Raw genomic sequence first — 11,716 nt, 5'->3', positions numbered from 1 at the left:
ATACTTCCGACCCAAACGTCTACCAACCAATCCGATCTGCTCAAACACTTTAACCATCTTTCCCGAACACCTTCCTCACTGTTTCGTTCTCTTAAATTTGTTTTAAAGTACCCTTTACTTCCTACGTCTAGAGACGTTATTAATGATTTACTTTACATGATCGTTACTCCTAGTCAGGTATTACCTGTAGGAAAAGTGTATGAGAACCAACGAGCTATTCATTCAAGTTTAAATTCAAATTCGAATCAAGATAAAGAGTTACTTTTAATTGAATTAGATCAGAATTCAAACTTGATTAAATCTTTAATGAAATCTAATTAAAAAAAGACAAAGTTGGTGTTTAGGGAAAAAGAAGTGATTCATGAAAGATCTTGTGGTTTAGTGGGAGAAGTTTGATTCGAATTGGATGGTTGATTTGGTTTAGACTGATTAGAAGTGTTAGTCGTAGAAGGATGATGATTTAAAATCGTACGAATTTGTATCGAACCTAAATGAAAAATAACACAACTTAATTAGTATAAAGTGATATGATTTTGGAATATAGAGGGTTAGGAAATGATTTACATTGAGGTGGGATAGCTGTTTGGTCTGGAATCACTTGACTTTGGATTCCTAAATTCATTAATGATCCTCTAATAATCCCACTAGGAAAAACCAACATCTACTCCAAACCCCCCCCCCAAAAAACCCAAAAAACAAAAAAAAGTCAAAAATCAGTTTGATTTTTTGGGTTTTGAGTGACTCAACTTTATGAAAATATGATTTTGATTCAAGAGTAGATTGATTAGGAATCAGTTTTAAAAAAGGTTTGAACCCATAGTCTTGTAAAACGTAAACTCCTCGATGGTTTGTACGGAGGTTATCGACTTGTTTATTGAAGATTGATAACCATCTGGTCTCCCCCCCCCGCCCGAAAGAAAACCAAAAAAGAAAAAACAGAAAAGCCAAGAGGATTAGTTGTTTTTTTCGGAGATTAGTGTTCTTTGGGGATTAATGTTTTTTCGGGGATCAGTGTTTTTTGGGGGATTGATGTTTTTTTTGGGTGAAAAAAGAATCTTACAAATCTTTACAAATAAACTTGATGACTTCCAATGAATCAGGCACAAAGCTTTCATGAGTCGAAGCGTACTGAGGATTCCTTGGTAACCTTGGTTTATCTTTAATTAATCTATCTCATCATCCAAATGCAAGAAGATCGTTAGAAAATACTCGAGCGCTTTGGGGTGGGGGGGGGTTTGGGAGGATGAGATTGGGGGTTTGGTAGGATAAGATGAGGGTTTTACTTTTCTGATAAGATGTATCCTACTTTATAACCTAATTGATCGATCCTTTTGATGAAGCCTTCTTGGATTTCTTGGTCTGTAATCGGATTGGTTTCTTTTAAATTAGGTGATGGGTTTGGTTTGAGTTTGGATTTTGATTTGGATTTCAAAGGTGATTGGGTAGGTTGGTTTAGGATCGAATACCTAGTAGAGTCGTAAATCAAATTCATAACCTAAAACCCAAAAAAGAAAAAGAACTTTATCAGGTATTGTTTGGGTTGGAGATTGGGGTGGTTGAGGATTAGGTACTTCGGATAAGAAAGATTCTGTTAGATGAAACTCAATGGATTTGGCTTCGGCTTCCATTCTTTCGTGTTCGTTTTTTTTTTTGGTTCGAGTTCGATCTTTGATGGATGGTTTTCTTTCTTGGTTTTTGATGTTGATGATTTGGATTGTGATTGAAAGTAGTTTTTGAGTTTGATGTCGAAATTGGCGAATGACAATGGCACTGGATTCGATTTCACAAACACCACATTCCTGGCCCCGACCAGCCCCGACTCAAAGAAGCCCGCTTGAATCAATGTATGTAGTCCCAACAATCTCTATCTCAATGATCATCATGTGTCTGTCTGTCTTTGCCTCTGTCTACTAGATTTCCCTACTATGTTTACTGTTCAAGACATAGGAACTTGATCAAATTCATTCATCCTTTATGCATGATCAGGTACTTCACAATACAATACCAATACTGGTATAGTATATTGACACCCTTGGTATGTAACAGGCTTCAGGTCAACCAAGCATTGAGAGGCATAGATTTCATACAAAACCTTTGGAGATGTGCCAGCCCATAGGAAAGATTTTGTGGGCTTCCCAACAGATTCCCAGAATCAATTCTCAAAATTAGGGGATCTAAAAAAGTGTGTGTGTGTGTATAGCTGAGCTCTTCAATTTACAAAAAAAACCTATCATTGAGGTCTTTTTGGTATGCTTTTATTCTGGAAAAATTGGTAGGGAATCGTGTCCTTTAGGCTGGTGTGATGTGTATTGGGATGTATTTTTGGATATCAAGAGCCTCAATTATTCCCCTAAAATTGAATGTGGAGTCTCTTGATGTTGCACCTCACATTTTGCAAGGACCACTGCAGTGTTTTTTGGTGTTTTTGTCACTGTATTGTTGAGAGCCTGCAAAATACAAGTTCTGCTGCTGATGCTCAAAGTTAAGCTAGAGGTGTTCCCAGTGCTTGGTAGGAGCATCCACACTACAGCTGTGTGCCATAAACTGTGAGGTATGGAAAATTGAGGTATTTACATCCACAGCCATTCCCCCCAAAGATAATCATATACTTGGCTAAGGAAACTCTCTATCTGCAAGCCAAGATAGGGCAAAGATGTTCTTTTTTCACTTGCACCCTAAATCATTATGTACCTCATTTGTTCCATAAACTTCAACTTGTACAATTGGCTTATCTGCAAATAAATGATCAACTGACCCATAAAACACCTCACCAATTATGTTACAAGCCATACTGCAGGGCAACACCACTTTACATGGTTCAATTGTCATACCCCACAGGCTTCCCTAGAAATCCTTGCAAGCCTCTGTACAAGAAAGGTACTCAAACCTGTGCAAAGATCTGTGCAAGTTGTGTGGAAATTCTGTACAAGATATGAATAGAACTGGCACAGATCTTGCATGTTGGTCTTGCAGGGTTTTTGTACCAGTTGGAACAAAGCTGAGGTTGTCAAAAAAATTGCAATATTGGTGCAAGAAATCTTGCATGGTTTTTGCACAAACTACAAATTTACGGCACGGCTGTGGATATTCTTCTAAGCAAACCTCCACAAATAGAAGCATGTAATCTTCACCACATGTATCTCAAAGGTTTTCAAGACCTATGATCTCTTCTTTTCAACACCTTTCTCAATTCATTTGAGAAAAAAGTGATCAAATGACACGTTTTATAGGGTCCTCAAAGTGAGTAAGTATGTGTACATACTTTTTGGTGATTTTTTTTTGGTTTTTGTCAAAACTATGCTTGGCTGGTAAAACTATATTTTCTGCTCCATAGAAACTTCTTGCCTTTGGCCAGTATGAGTCATGAGGCACCATGAGTAAAACAGATGGCAAGGACAGGGGAAGTGAGTGTGAGGTCTTCAAAGCTACATAGTTCTGGACCCACACAATCTTTTTTTGTCTGTAAAAAAACCAAAAACCATGTACCAGAAAGTATGACATACTCACTCTGAGTATGGTTGGTGACAGCAAGAATCATGAAAGCACAGACTGGGTATTTTGTAATTAAGACAACAAAAAACCCAAATTTATCAGTCTTATAGAAGTTAAAAAATAACAAGACTTTTGAAATGTGTTCCACTGAGGATAATTTTGGATAGACCTCAACAAGACAGCTTCAAAATTATCTTCATTTGTTTTGTGAATGATTTTTGTGACTTGTGAAACGATTTTTGAAAAAATACCCAATTAAGTGGTCCTTGCTGTCACCAACCATACCCTAATCAAATAGAACAAGACACAATCCATGAAAACTCAAGACCACAAACCCAATATTATCAGGACCTCGTGGATGTGGTAGCAAAAGATTTGATTGACCCATAAGCATTCTCAAGATTATCTTTAGTTCACTTACAAAAGACTCATTTTGTTTGCTTTATCACAATGGATTCTAGTTGAACTCTTGGCAGTTGGCAGTTTCAATCATCTCCCCATCTTTGTTTGAAGTTGAAGGCTTAAGGAAAATTTATATCAGACTTTGTTGTACCAATGGGAAAGATCTTCACTGAGATCTCCCAGCTAGAAGTTGTACAGAGTCCAAGTTGGTGATGTTGAACCTCAATTTGAAGTTGAATTGAGGTGGATATAAAGAAGGATGAACATACCCAAAGAGTAGCACTGTTCCTGCGCTTCCTCCTGAAAATCCTTGCAACAAAAGCATCAAATTGAGAGCACGCCAAATCATGGGAATCATGCTCAATAGGCCGAAAAGTGTGAGAATAAGAACTATTCAGCATCTTTGAGTGAATTTGCTCATGATCAATGCCTCCTTGAGTGTCAAACCAGATAAGTTTAATTCCAAGGCAAATCATGTATTATTGCACAAGTTTACAGACTGATCCATCATGATGAGGTTGATGTCCTTGTAAGAATAGTCACTGTTGCCGATGATGCGTAGCTAAAATTGTAATGGATGGAGTAGTCACCACAACATTCATCTTTGTTGTCTAAGGCACTTTGTTATTTTTTGTAGGTCATCTTCACCCTTTTTAGGACATCAAGGCGATGATGTAAATAACACAAATGGGTTTTTTTCATCAAAAGCGAGGAAGGTTGAGATTTCTGGGTGTTGGATTGTGATCGAAATGTCACACCATTGAAATCTCCGGACATCAAATGAGTGACATCCAACCTTACCCGTCATCAAATCATTCAATCGATTTGAAAATTGACCCCAGCCCCAACTACATATCAATCAACCACCAACTTATCACAAAATAAGAATACCTCAACTTCAAATCAAAACAGGAAACCATTCTTCGATCGGAAAAAAGTTCAAGAATATGACAGAATCAGAAACTCAACCTTCACCAGCTCGTCAAAGAGCAGAAGCAAGAAAACAAAAATTATTAACACAAGGAAATGATAGATTAGCTAAAATCACAGGAGCTATGAAAGGACATCAACCAGCACCATCATCAACCCAATCATCACCACCTATTCCATCGACTGAAACTCCACAAGACCCACCTGAAATCGATATCTCAAACTTATCTACGACTTCAACTCCCACCTTGCACTCATCCGATTCTAATATGAAACTAAACCAACCAATCTCAACACCATCTAGTCATTTAGGATCTTTGAATCCAGGAAATGATTCGATTGTGGATGATAGTATGTTTGAAATGATGAAATCTATGGGACTACAACTACCACCTGGATTCGATCCATCTGCATTCAAAAACCAAACCCAATTCGATCCATCCAACTTATCTCCAAACAACCAAGCAATGAGTTCTAGTCATTGGACAGATTCGATTTTTCCAATTCTAACCATCACATTTATCTTGGGATTAGTTTATACAAGTAAATCATTTTCAGTTATATCTTACTTCTTAAAGATCGTTCTATTTTCAGAATCGGGCTGATTGTTTTTTGGTTTGGTTTGTGCGGTAGATTATAGTTCTCAATCTACTCTTCAAGTCCCAGATCATGCATTAGGAATCACGAATCCAAACTTAAATCCTACTCCAATCTTTTGGATGTTTGTAACCATCGAACTAAGTTTACAAGCCACACGATGGTTTTTCAAACGAGTAAAGCCCAATCTCCATCCCATCATCCCCCAATTCCCAAATCACTGATATTTGATTTTGTGATTGATTGATTGATTGATTGATTGATTAGAATACGCCACAAAGTTCTGGAATGTTAAGAACTTTAGCCGGTTCATTACCTTCTCCATACTCGAATTTAATTTCAATAGGAATTAAATATTTTGATTTCTTTGATCAATTCTTAAATCATTTTTGTTGTTTGGTTTTTGGAGTTGGATTACTTTTGATTTATTTAGATTGGAAAACTGTTAATCAATTTGGTTGGGTTTCGTTTCTTTTACCTTAGTTTTTGAATCAAAAAAAAAGATATATATATATATATATATAAATCGCAAGTGGCATGAATGGGATCTTCTTCGTTTATAAATAAATCGAATATGCTTGTTATATATTGCAAAAATTGTTGAGAATTTCTTTTGGAATGTTGATGAGCAAATGAAACAGAATGGAATGATTCTTTTGAATTCTTAGATGATACTTGTTGATTTTTCTTTAGTTCATCTTTCATTCAAAATCAAAAAGTTGCAGTGTGACTAGAATCAACAAGATCTTGACAAAACAAGCTCAAATCATATTTCCAATGCACATTGTGTTATTGCTGGAATATTTCAAGTCGTTTGAAAGCATGGGATCGAGCATCAAAACACAAAAATAATGGGCCTCATCGGGAATTGAACCCGAGACCTCTCCCAATCTTCAGGCGAACCCAAAGGGAGAATCATACGACTAGACCATAAGGCCATGTTACGTCACTTTTGTACAGCTTACACGAGTGACGTCATTTCAGTACAAAAGTACGATCGATGATTGAAGTTTCAGCTCAGCATGTTTCAAAATTAGTAAAACCCAATCAACTTCAAAGCTTTTCAATAATCAAATCAACTTATCAACTTATCAATCAATCAATCAAAAGTTGACAATCGAAGCAGTCAAGATGAGAACAGAACCCATTCAATCCACTTCAACTTCAACTTCATATCAAACTCAAACTCAAAACCCAATCAAATCTCATCATCAATCAATCTTAAACTCAATAGCACCACAACTGATGAATGCTAAATTATTATCAAACCCTTCATTCAATTCATCATTAATCAATCATCAAAATCTATACAATCCATCACAACAATCATTCTCACCAAGTTTAATCACAAGAACAGTCAAGACGATCTTACCCAACAAGTTAGGAGGAAAACCGTTCAATCTAAACCATTTACTTATAACCGATTCAAATCAAATAGATCAATTACTTCAATTAGAATTACCTTCTACAATAGAAACAATAGATGATCAAGGTTTATCACTATGGACAGGCTTTCGGGCTACTTTACCTTCTTCTTTAGAATCTAAACATTTCAGACGTAAAAGAAGAGCTCAACTTGGTGAAAAGATTTTAGGTATTGAATCTGATTCATTAGGATTATATGAAAAATTAGAATTAGAAACTGGTCGACTTGGAAATCGATCTAGAAAAAGTATTGCCAAGACTGAAAATATAGTGAAACCTAAGAATCGTAAACCGAATTATAGAAGAAAAACTGATATCGGACTTTCAAACAAAAATCAACAAAGTTCATTGATAGAAGAAGTAGAAGTAGAAGAATTGACCATAGAAGAATTGAAATTAGAATTAAATGAGATTATAAAAGATCAATCGAATTTAAAAATTCGTAAAGAATTAGTTACAAAAGATTTGAATACAATAGATTCAAAGATTTCAAAACTATTAAAAATTAAAGAAGATTTAGAAAGATCTTTATTGATTTTAAAAGAAGAAGAATTAGAATTGATAGATGAATTTGAAGGAGTTGAAGATAGGTTAATCGAAAGAGAAAAGAAATCTAAAAGTGGTAGTCATACTGGCAATCATCGACTTCAACCTACTAGACTTCCTTCTACTACTTCTAGAAGACGTAGAGGACCAGCATTTTTACCATCAGAACACGATCAACTACCCAAGAACGTATCCTTCATGACCTTAAAAGGACATACTAAACCGATCAGTGCCTTAGACTTCACAACTCCTTATGGACAATTAATTTCAGCATCATTTGATCAAAGTTTAAAAGTATGGGATTTAGTCTCAGGTGATGAAATTCAAGAATTAATCGGACATAAAGGAATGGTCAAGTGTTTACAGGTTGAAGATCAAACTTGTATTACAGCAGGTATTGATGGTCAAATTCGAATCTGGGATTTATCTATTGATCCAGATGATTTTAATCATTCAAATCAAAGAGAATCAAATCAAGATGATGGTGATGATCCAGATGTAGAAAAACTTACAAGTCCTTGTGTTAGAAAACTAGAAGGTCATACTCAACCTATTACAGCTCTCTATTTCGACCATACATGTCTTGTAAGTTTTCTCTCTTTTTTCGAAAGTATTCTTGACCTTTCTGATGATCATGTTTTGATAAAAATAGGTAACCGGTTCAACCGATAAAACCATCCGACAATGGGACCTAGAAACCGGTCAAAACCTCCTAACGATGGATATCCTATGGGCCATGCAACATTATCATCCACCTTCAACTACATCTTCTAAACTTAAACAACCTAGTTCTTCTATCACCGATTTCGATTTCGATTCAAGATTGAATTCTAAAGAAGAAATCGTATATGAAGATGATGCAGAGAATGATTTTGTGGGTGGGATTCAGTTTTGGGGTTATGCTTTGGCTAGTGGTAGTGCTGATGGTTGTGTAAGAATGTGGGATAGTTGAGTGTTTTTTTTCAATTCGAATTCTTTAAGAAGAAAAAAATGTATTTTTTTTTGGTTGGATTACTGATTGGTTACAAGGACATTTTTTAGTGAGAACTGGTCAAGCTCATCGTACTTTGGTGGGACATACTGGACCAATCAGATGTTTACAATTTGATGAAATGCATTTAATTAGTGGTAGTGTAGATAAAACAATCAAAGTTCAGTTCAATTTGTTTTTGACTGATTGTTGATTTACCTTGCTGATATGTTTTTTTTTGGTGGGGGCGAATAGGTTTGGGATTTAAGGACGGGAACTATATCTGATACGATTAAATATTTTGATTCAATTACTTCATTACAATTTGATAGTAGAAAAATCATTTCAACTTCAGGTACAAATCATATAAACGTAAGTAAAACCAAGAAAATAAAGTTACCTTTTGTTTGCTTACTTCTCATTAGAAAGGAATACCTGATGAGATTTTTTTTTCTGATTTTGGGGATTCTTAGGTTTATAATCGTACCACATTAGAACATTCTAAGATTGATGAAGGGAATGGACATTTAGATGTGGTTGAAAGATTAAGATATTTAGATCGATATTTAATTTCAGGTGGTAAAGATGGATTATGTAAAGTTTGGTCAATTTAACTCACCACTCTCGGGCAAAAAAAAACTTAATTGAACTTGATTCTGGCTTCAAAAAAATAGGATCTTAAAAGATTCTTTTTTTTATAAAAAAGTATATATAGTGAATAAATTTAAAGCAATTGTAATATGAAAAGAAAAAAATCATTGAAAAAGTTTATGATGTGTACAAGAGTTAAAGTTGTGTGATCTTCTTTGGAAAGAGAAGTCATTCAAGACGCATTCAAATGCGAGATAGCTAGAAATTCGGCAATCATGCTTATCTATCTGAGTTTGAGGAATCGTCTTGAGGCTCAGACTTTGAAAGATGAAGAATGTGATGAATGAGAGATCAAGACAAATCACGAGAAATTCTTTAGCTGGGAAGGTTCAGCGCACAGCTGTCACAGACTATTTGATAGGAGATGGATCTCATCAGTTTACTTGCTACCTCTTAACTGACACGGCTTTGAAAAGTACTTACCCATTATATGGAATACGTTACTACAAGTATAGGCGTTGGAGAAGGTGTCCATACAATCTACAAAAGAAAAACGCCGTCAGAACCAAATCAAGATTCGTGACAATAACTGAGTCATTTGGAAGTTATAAAGGACTGACTGTAATGTTCTTGAGCAATTCTTTTGTACGAAACACACTCGATTTTCTTTAATGAATTGATACAGGTGATGTTGTTACATGGTGAAGTATCATTGGATAATCGACAATCAACACCAGTTGAAGTTAAAACCTTGGACTTCTTTGATCGATTACTATAACAAGGTCCACTACAAGGTAATCCATTACAAGCTTTTAAGTGACGAAAAAAAAAAGAAATTTTGTAAGATCAGATTTGAAGTTTAAATGAATGAAAAGGGAAAAAAGTACATTGACTTACATGATCCACTTGTATACTCTATCTTACATTGGTTCGGAGTAGGGTTGTTAGACAGAGTAGGGTGTTGAGAAGGAAGTAGGATGACTGGTAGAATAAAGTAAGTGAGTGTGATAAATAAGGAAGTGGTGAAAAACATCTTAGAAATTATCTCTGGGTTATGTTTATTGGTATCATTGCTCTGACAAGCTGCATATATATATATATATTGGAAATGGAAAAGTTAAAAGCCAAGCAGGTCTCGGATCATTATGTTTCACAAAGAATCAAACCCCAAAAAAGTCAGGGTGGCATCTGGCGTGAGGAGAGTCTTACTTTGATCAGACGATCGAAGGTTTTTCGTCATCAAAGCTTCCATCTACACAGCGTAGGCCAGGTAACAGACTAGCACATGGACATCTACAGATCCTCTTGATGCTTCCACAAAGGTGTTTCTGCTAAGCTTGCTTCGACGCGTTAAGACTTCTTTCGTCTTTGTTGTCGGCAATCAACAATCGATCGGCGCGTGACAAAGGAGGAATTTTAACCCAAGCCCGAGATCACCAATCACGAAGCCTGATCGAACTCGGATGAAGGGCCACCAAGAAGATAAACGACGATTCATCCCTTTATATCAATCTGTACCCCAAAACCAACATATAAGTGCCTACCGCATTCTAATGCCCTGTTGTACTTTGGCTTGCATCTGAACAGATCTGATTCTCACCTGAATTGTACATACAACAAAAGGAAGGTGGTACCACAGGACGCTACAGGACGCGACTTTTGTAGAGGAATTTCTTATTCCATGACCCTATGAAATTTTCCTCACCGGGTTTTCATCTAGAGCGCTATGGAAATTGATTTCAATGATCTACCAACCAAAAAAGAGTGTTAAGTTACATTGCCATATTGATACCTTATAAGTTAATTAACTATTACTCTTGTGCAGAGCTTTAAATTTCCAACTTCAGAGTTAATAGTTTTTTGGACCAATTTCAACATAAAGTTTTCATCTCTTGAAGGATACTTACTTAGACGTATGGTAAGGCCAGCTTGTGATTTTTCTTTTGCTCTACATATTTCCTCAGCCAACGATCTACATACATATTCTCATACCTCATACTTACGTTTTCCACAAAAGATTTCCATAACAGGAAAGTAGGTTGCAGTATTATTTTGGCTTACTTACAAGGTATAAAGGGGAGCGCTCAGAATAGCTGGCAAAGAAATAATAGACAGGTAAACAAAGCTTTCACAATATTATACTTTTTGGATGTTTGGGTTGAACAGATGGGATTTTGAGTGATCAAACAGGTCTCAAACTGTCAACTTGCTTGTTGAAAATAATGATTGCCAGGAGCTTTCATCTGATTCATGGCAAGACCAAGTCACTTAGTTTTGTCCTCATCCTGAACCCAACCACTCATCAGGAAACAATAATTAAATGACTCCTGTTGAGACCCCCAAATCACCTGGTCGTTGATTTTTAATAGGGTACTCATGAATTCTAAAATTTGAAGAGACATGACTTTGAAATTTTCATTGATCTACAGTGAAACAAAGAGTGTCTCCGTTATGAGCTTAATGGTGTGCCACTAAAACGCAGATGGTTCTAGTATATAACCAAGATTGTAGCATGTGCAGACTGATCCTCATGCTCCACATACATTAGTGTCACACATTACAAACATATCAGGTTATACTTTTAATAAAGATTATAGCAGCCTCAAATCCAATATTTTCAAAAGAACACCTACAACATTGCCACTTGGTCAAAACACAATCTTAAAACTCCTTGGGAAAACGGGTGGCATTTGAAAATGAGTTCAGAATAATATTTGTGCAAGCCTATTCCAGCTGACACTACCCGAAACTTAATATTTTCCG

General features: G+C 35.8%; 4 protein-coding genes across 4 annotated transcripts; 2 read left to right on the top strand and 2 right to left on the bottom strand.

Annotated features, from left to right (window-relative positions):
• Positions 1-359: 359 nt before the first annotated feature.
• MELLADRAFT_87210 (uncharacterized protein) lies at positions 360-1,628 on the bottom strand (the record flags this gene model as incomplete). The annotated part of the gene is made up of 6 exons (XM_007403757.1): positions 360-487; positions 565-661; positions 748-892; positions 1,061-1,168; positions 1,284-1,495; positions 1,572-1,628. 6 exons carry the CDS (start codon positions 1,626-1,628, stop codon positions 360-362), a joined length of 747 nt encoding a protein of 248 aa, XP_007403819.1.
• A 3,124-nt stretch (positions 1,629-4,752) lies between these two features.
• MELLADRAFT_114977 (uncharacterized protein) lies at positions 4,753-6,084 on the top strand (the record flags this gene model as incomplete). Its single annotated transcript, XM_007403796.1, has 3 exons — positions 4,753-5,367; positions 5,458-5,597; positions 5,689-6,084. The coding sequence occupies 3 exons, from the start codon at positions 4,842-4,844 to the stop codon at positions 5,902-5,904; spliced, it is 882 nt and encodes a 293-aa protein (XP_007403858.1).
• A 920-nt stretch (positions 6,085-7,004) lies between these two features.
• On the top strand, positions 7,005-9,123 carry MELLADRAFT_41592 (uncharacterized protein; the record flags this gene model as incomplete). Its single annotated transcript, XM_007403797.1, has 6 exons — positions 7,005-7,977; positions 8,045-8,180; positions 8,232-8,339; positions 8,434-8,543; positions 8,618-8,734; positions 8,836-9,123. 6 exons carry the CDS (start codon positions 7,591-7,593, stop codon positions 8,974-8,976), a joined length of 999 nt encoding a protein of 332 aa, XP_007403859.1.
• A 205-nt stretch (positions 9,124-9,328) lies between these two features.
• MELLADRAFT_124182 (uncharacterized protein) lies at positions 9,329-9,986 on the bottom strand (the record flags this gene model as incomplete). The annotated part of the gene is made up of 4 exons (XM_007403756.1): positions 9,329-9,363; positions 9,437-9,493; positions 9,574-9,762; positions 9,851-9,986. 4 exons carry the CDS (start codon positions 9,984-9,986, stop codon positions 9,329-9,331), a joined length of 417 nt encoding a protein of 138 aa, XP_007403818.1.
• Positions 9,987-11,716: the final 1,730 nt, after the last annotated feature.

Source organism: Melampsora larici-populina, assembly GCF_000204055.1.
Source record: "Melampsora larici-populina 98AG31 unplaced genomic scaffold MELLAscaffold_1, whole genome shotgun sequence".
NCBI classification, from domain to species: Eukaryota; Fungi; Basidiomycota; class Pucciniomycetes; order Pucciniales; family Melampsoraceae; genus Melampsora; species Melampsora laricis-populina.
This window is presented reverse-complemented; position numbering and strand designations above follow the sequence as displayed.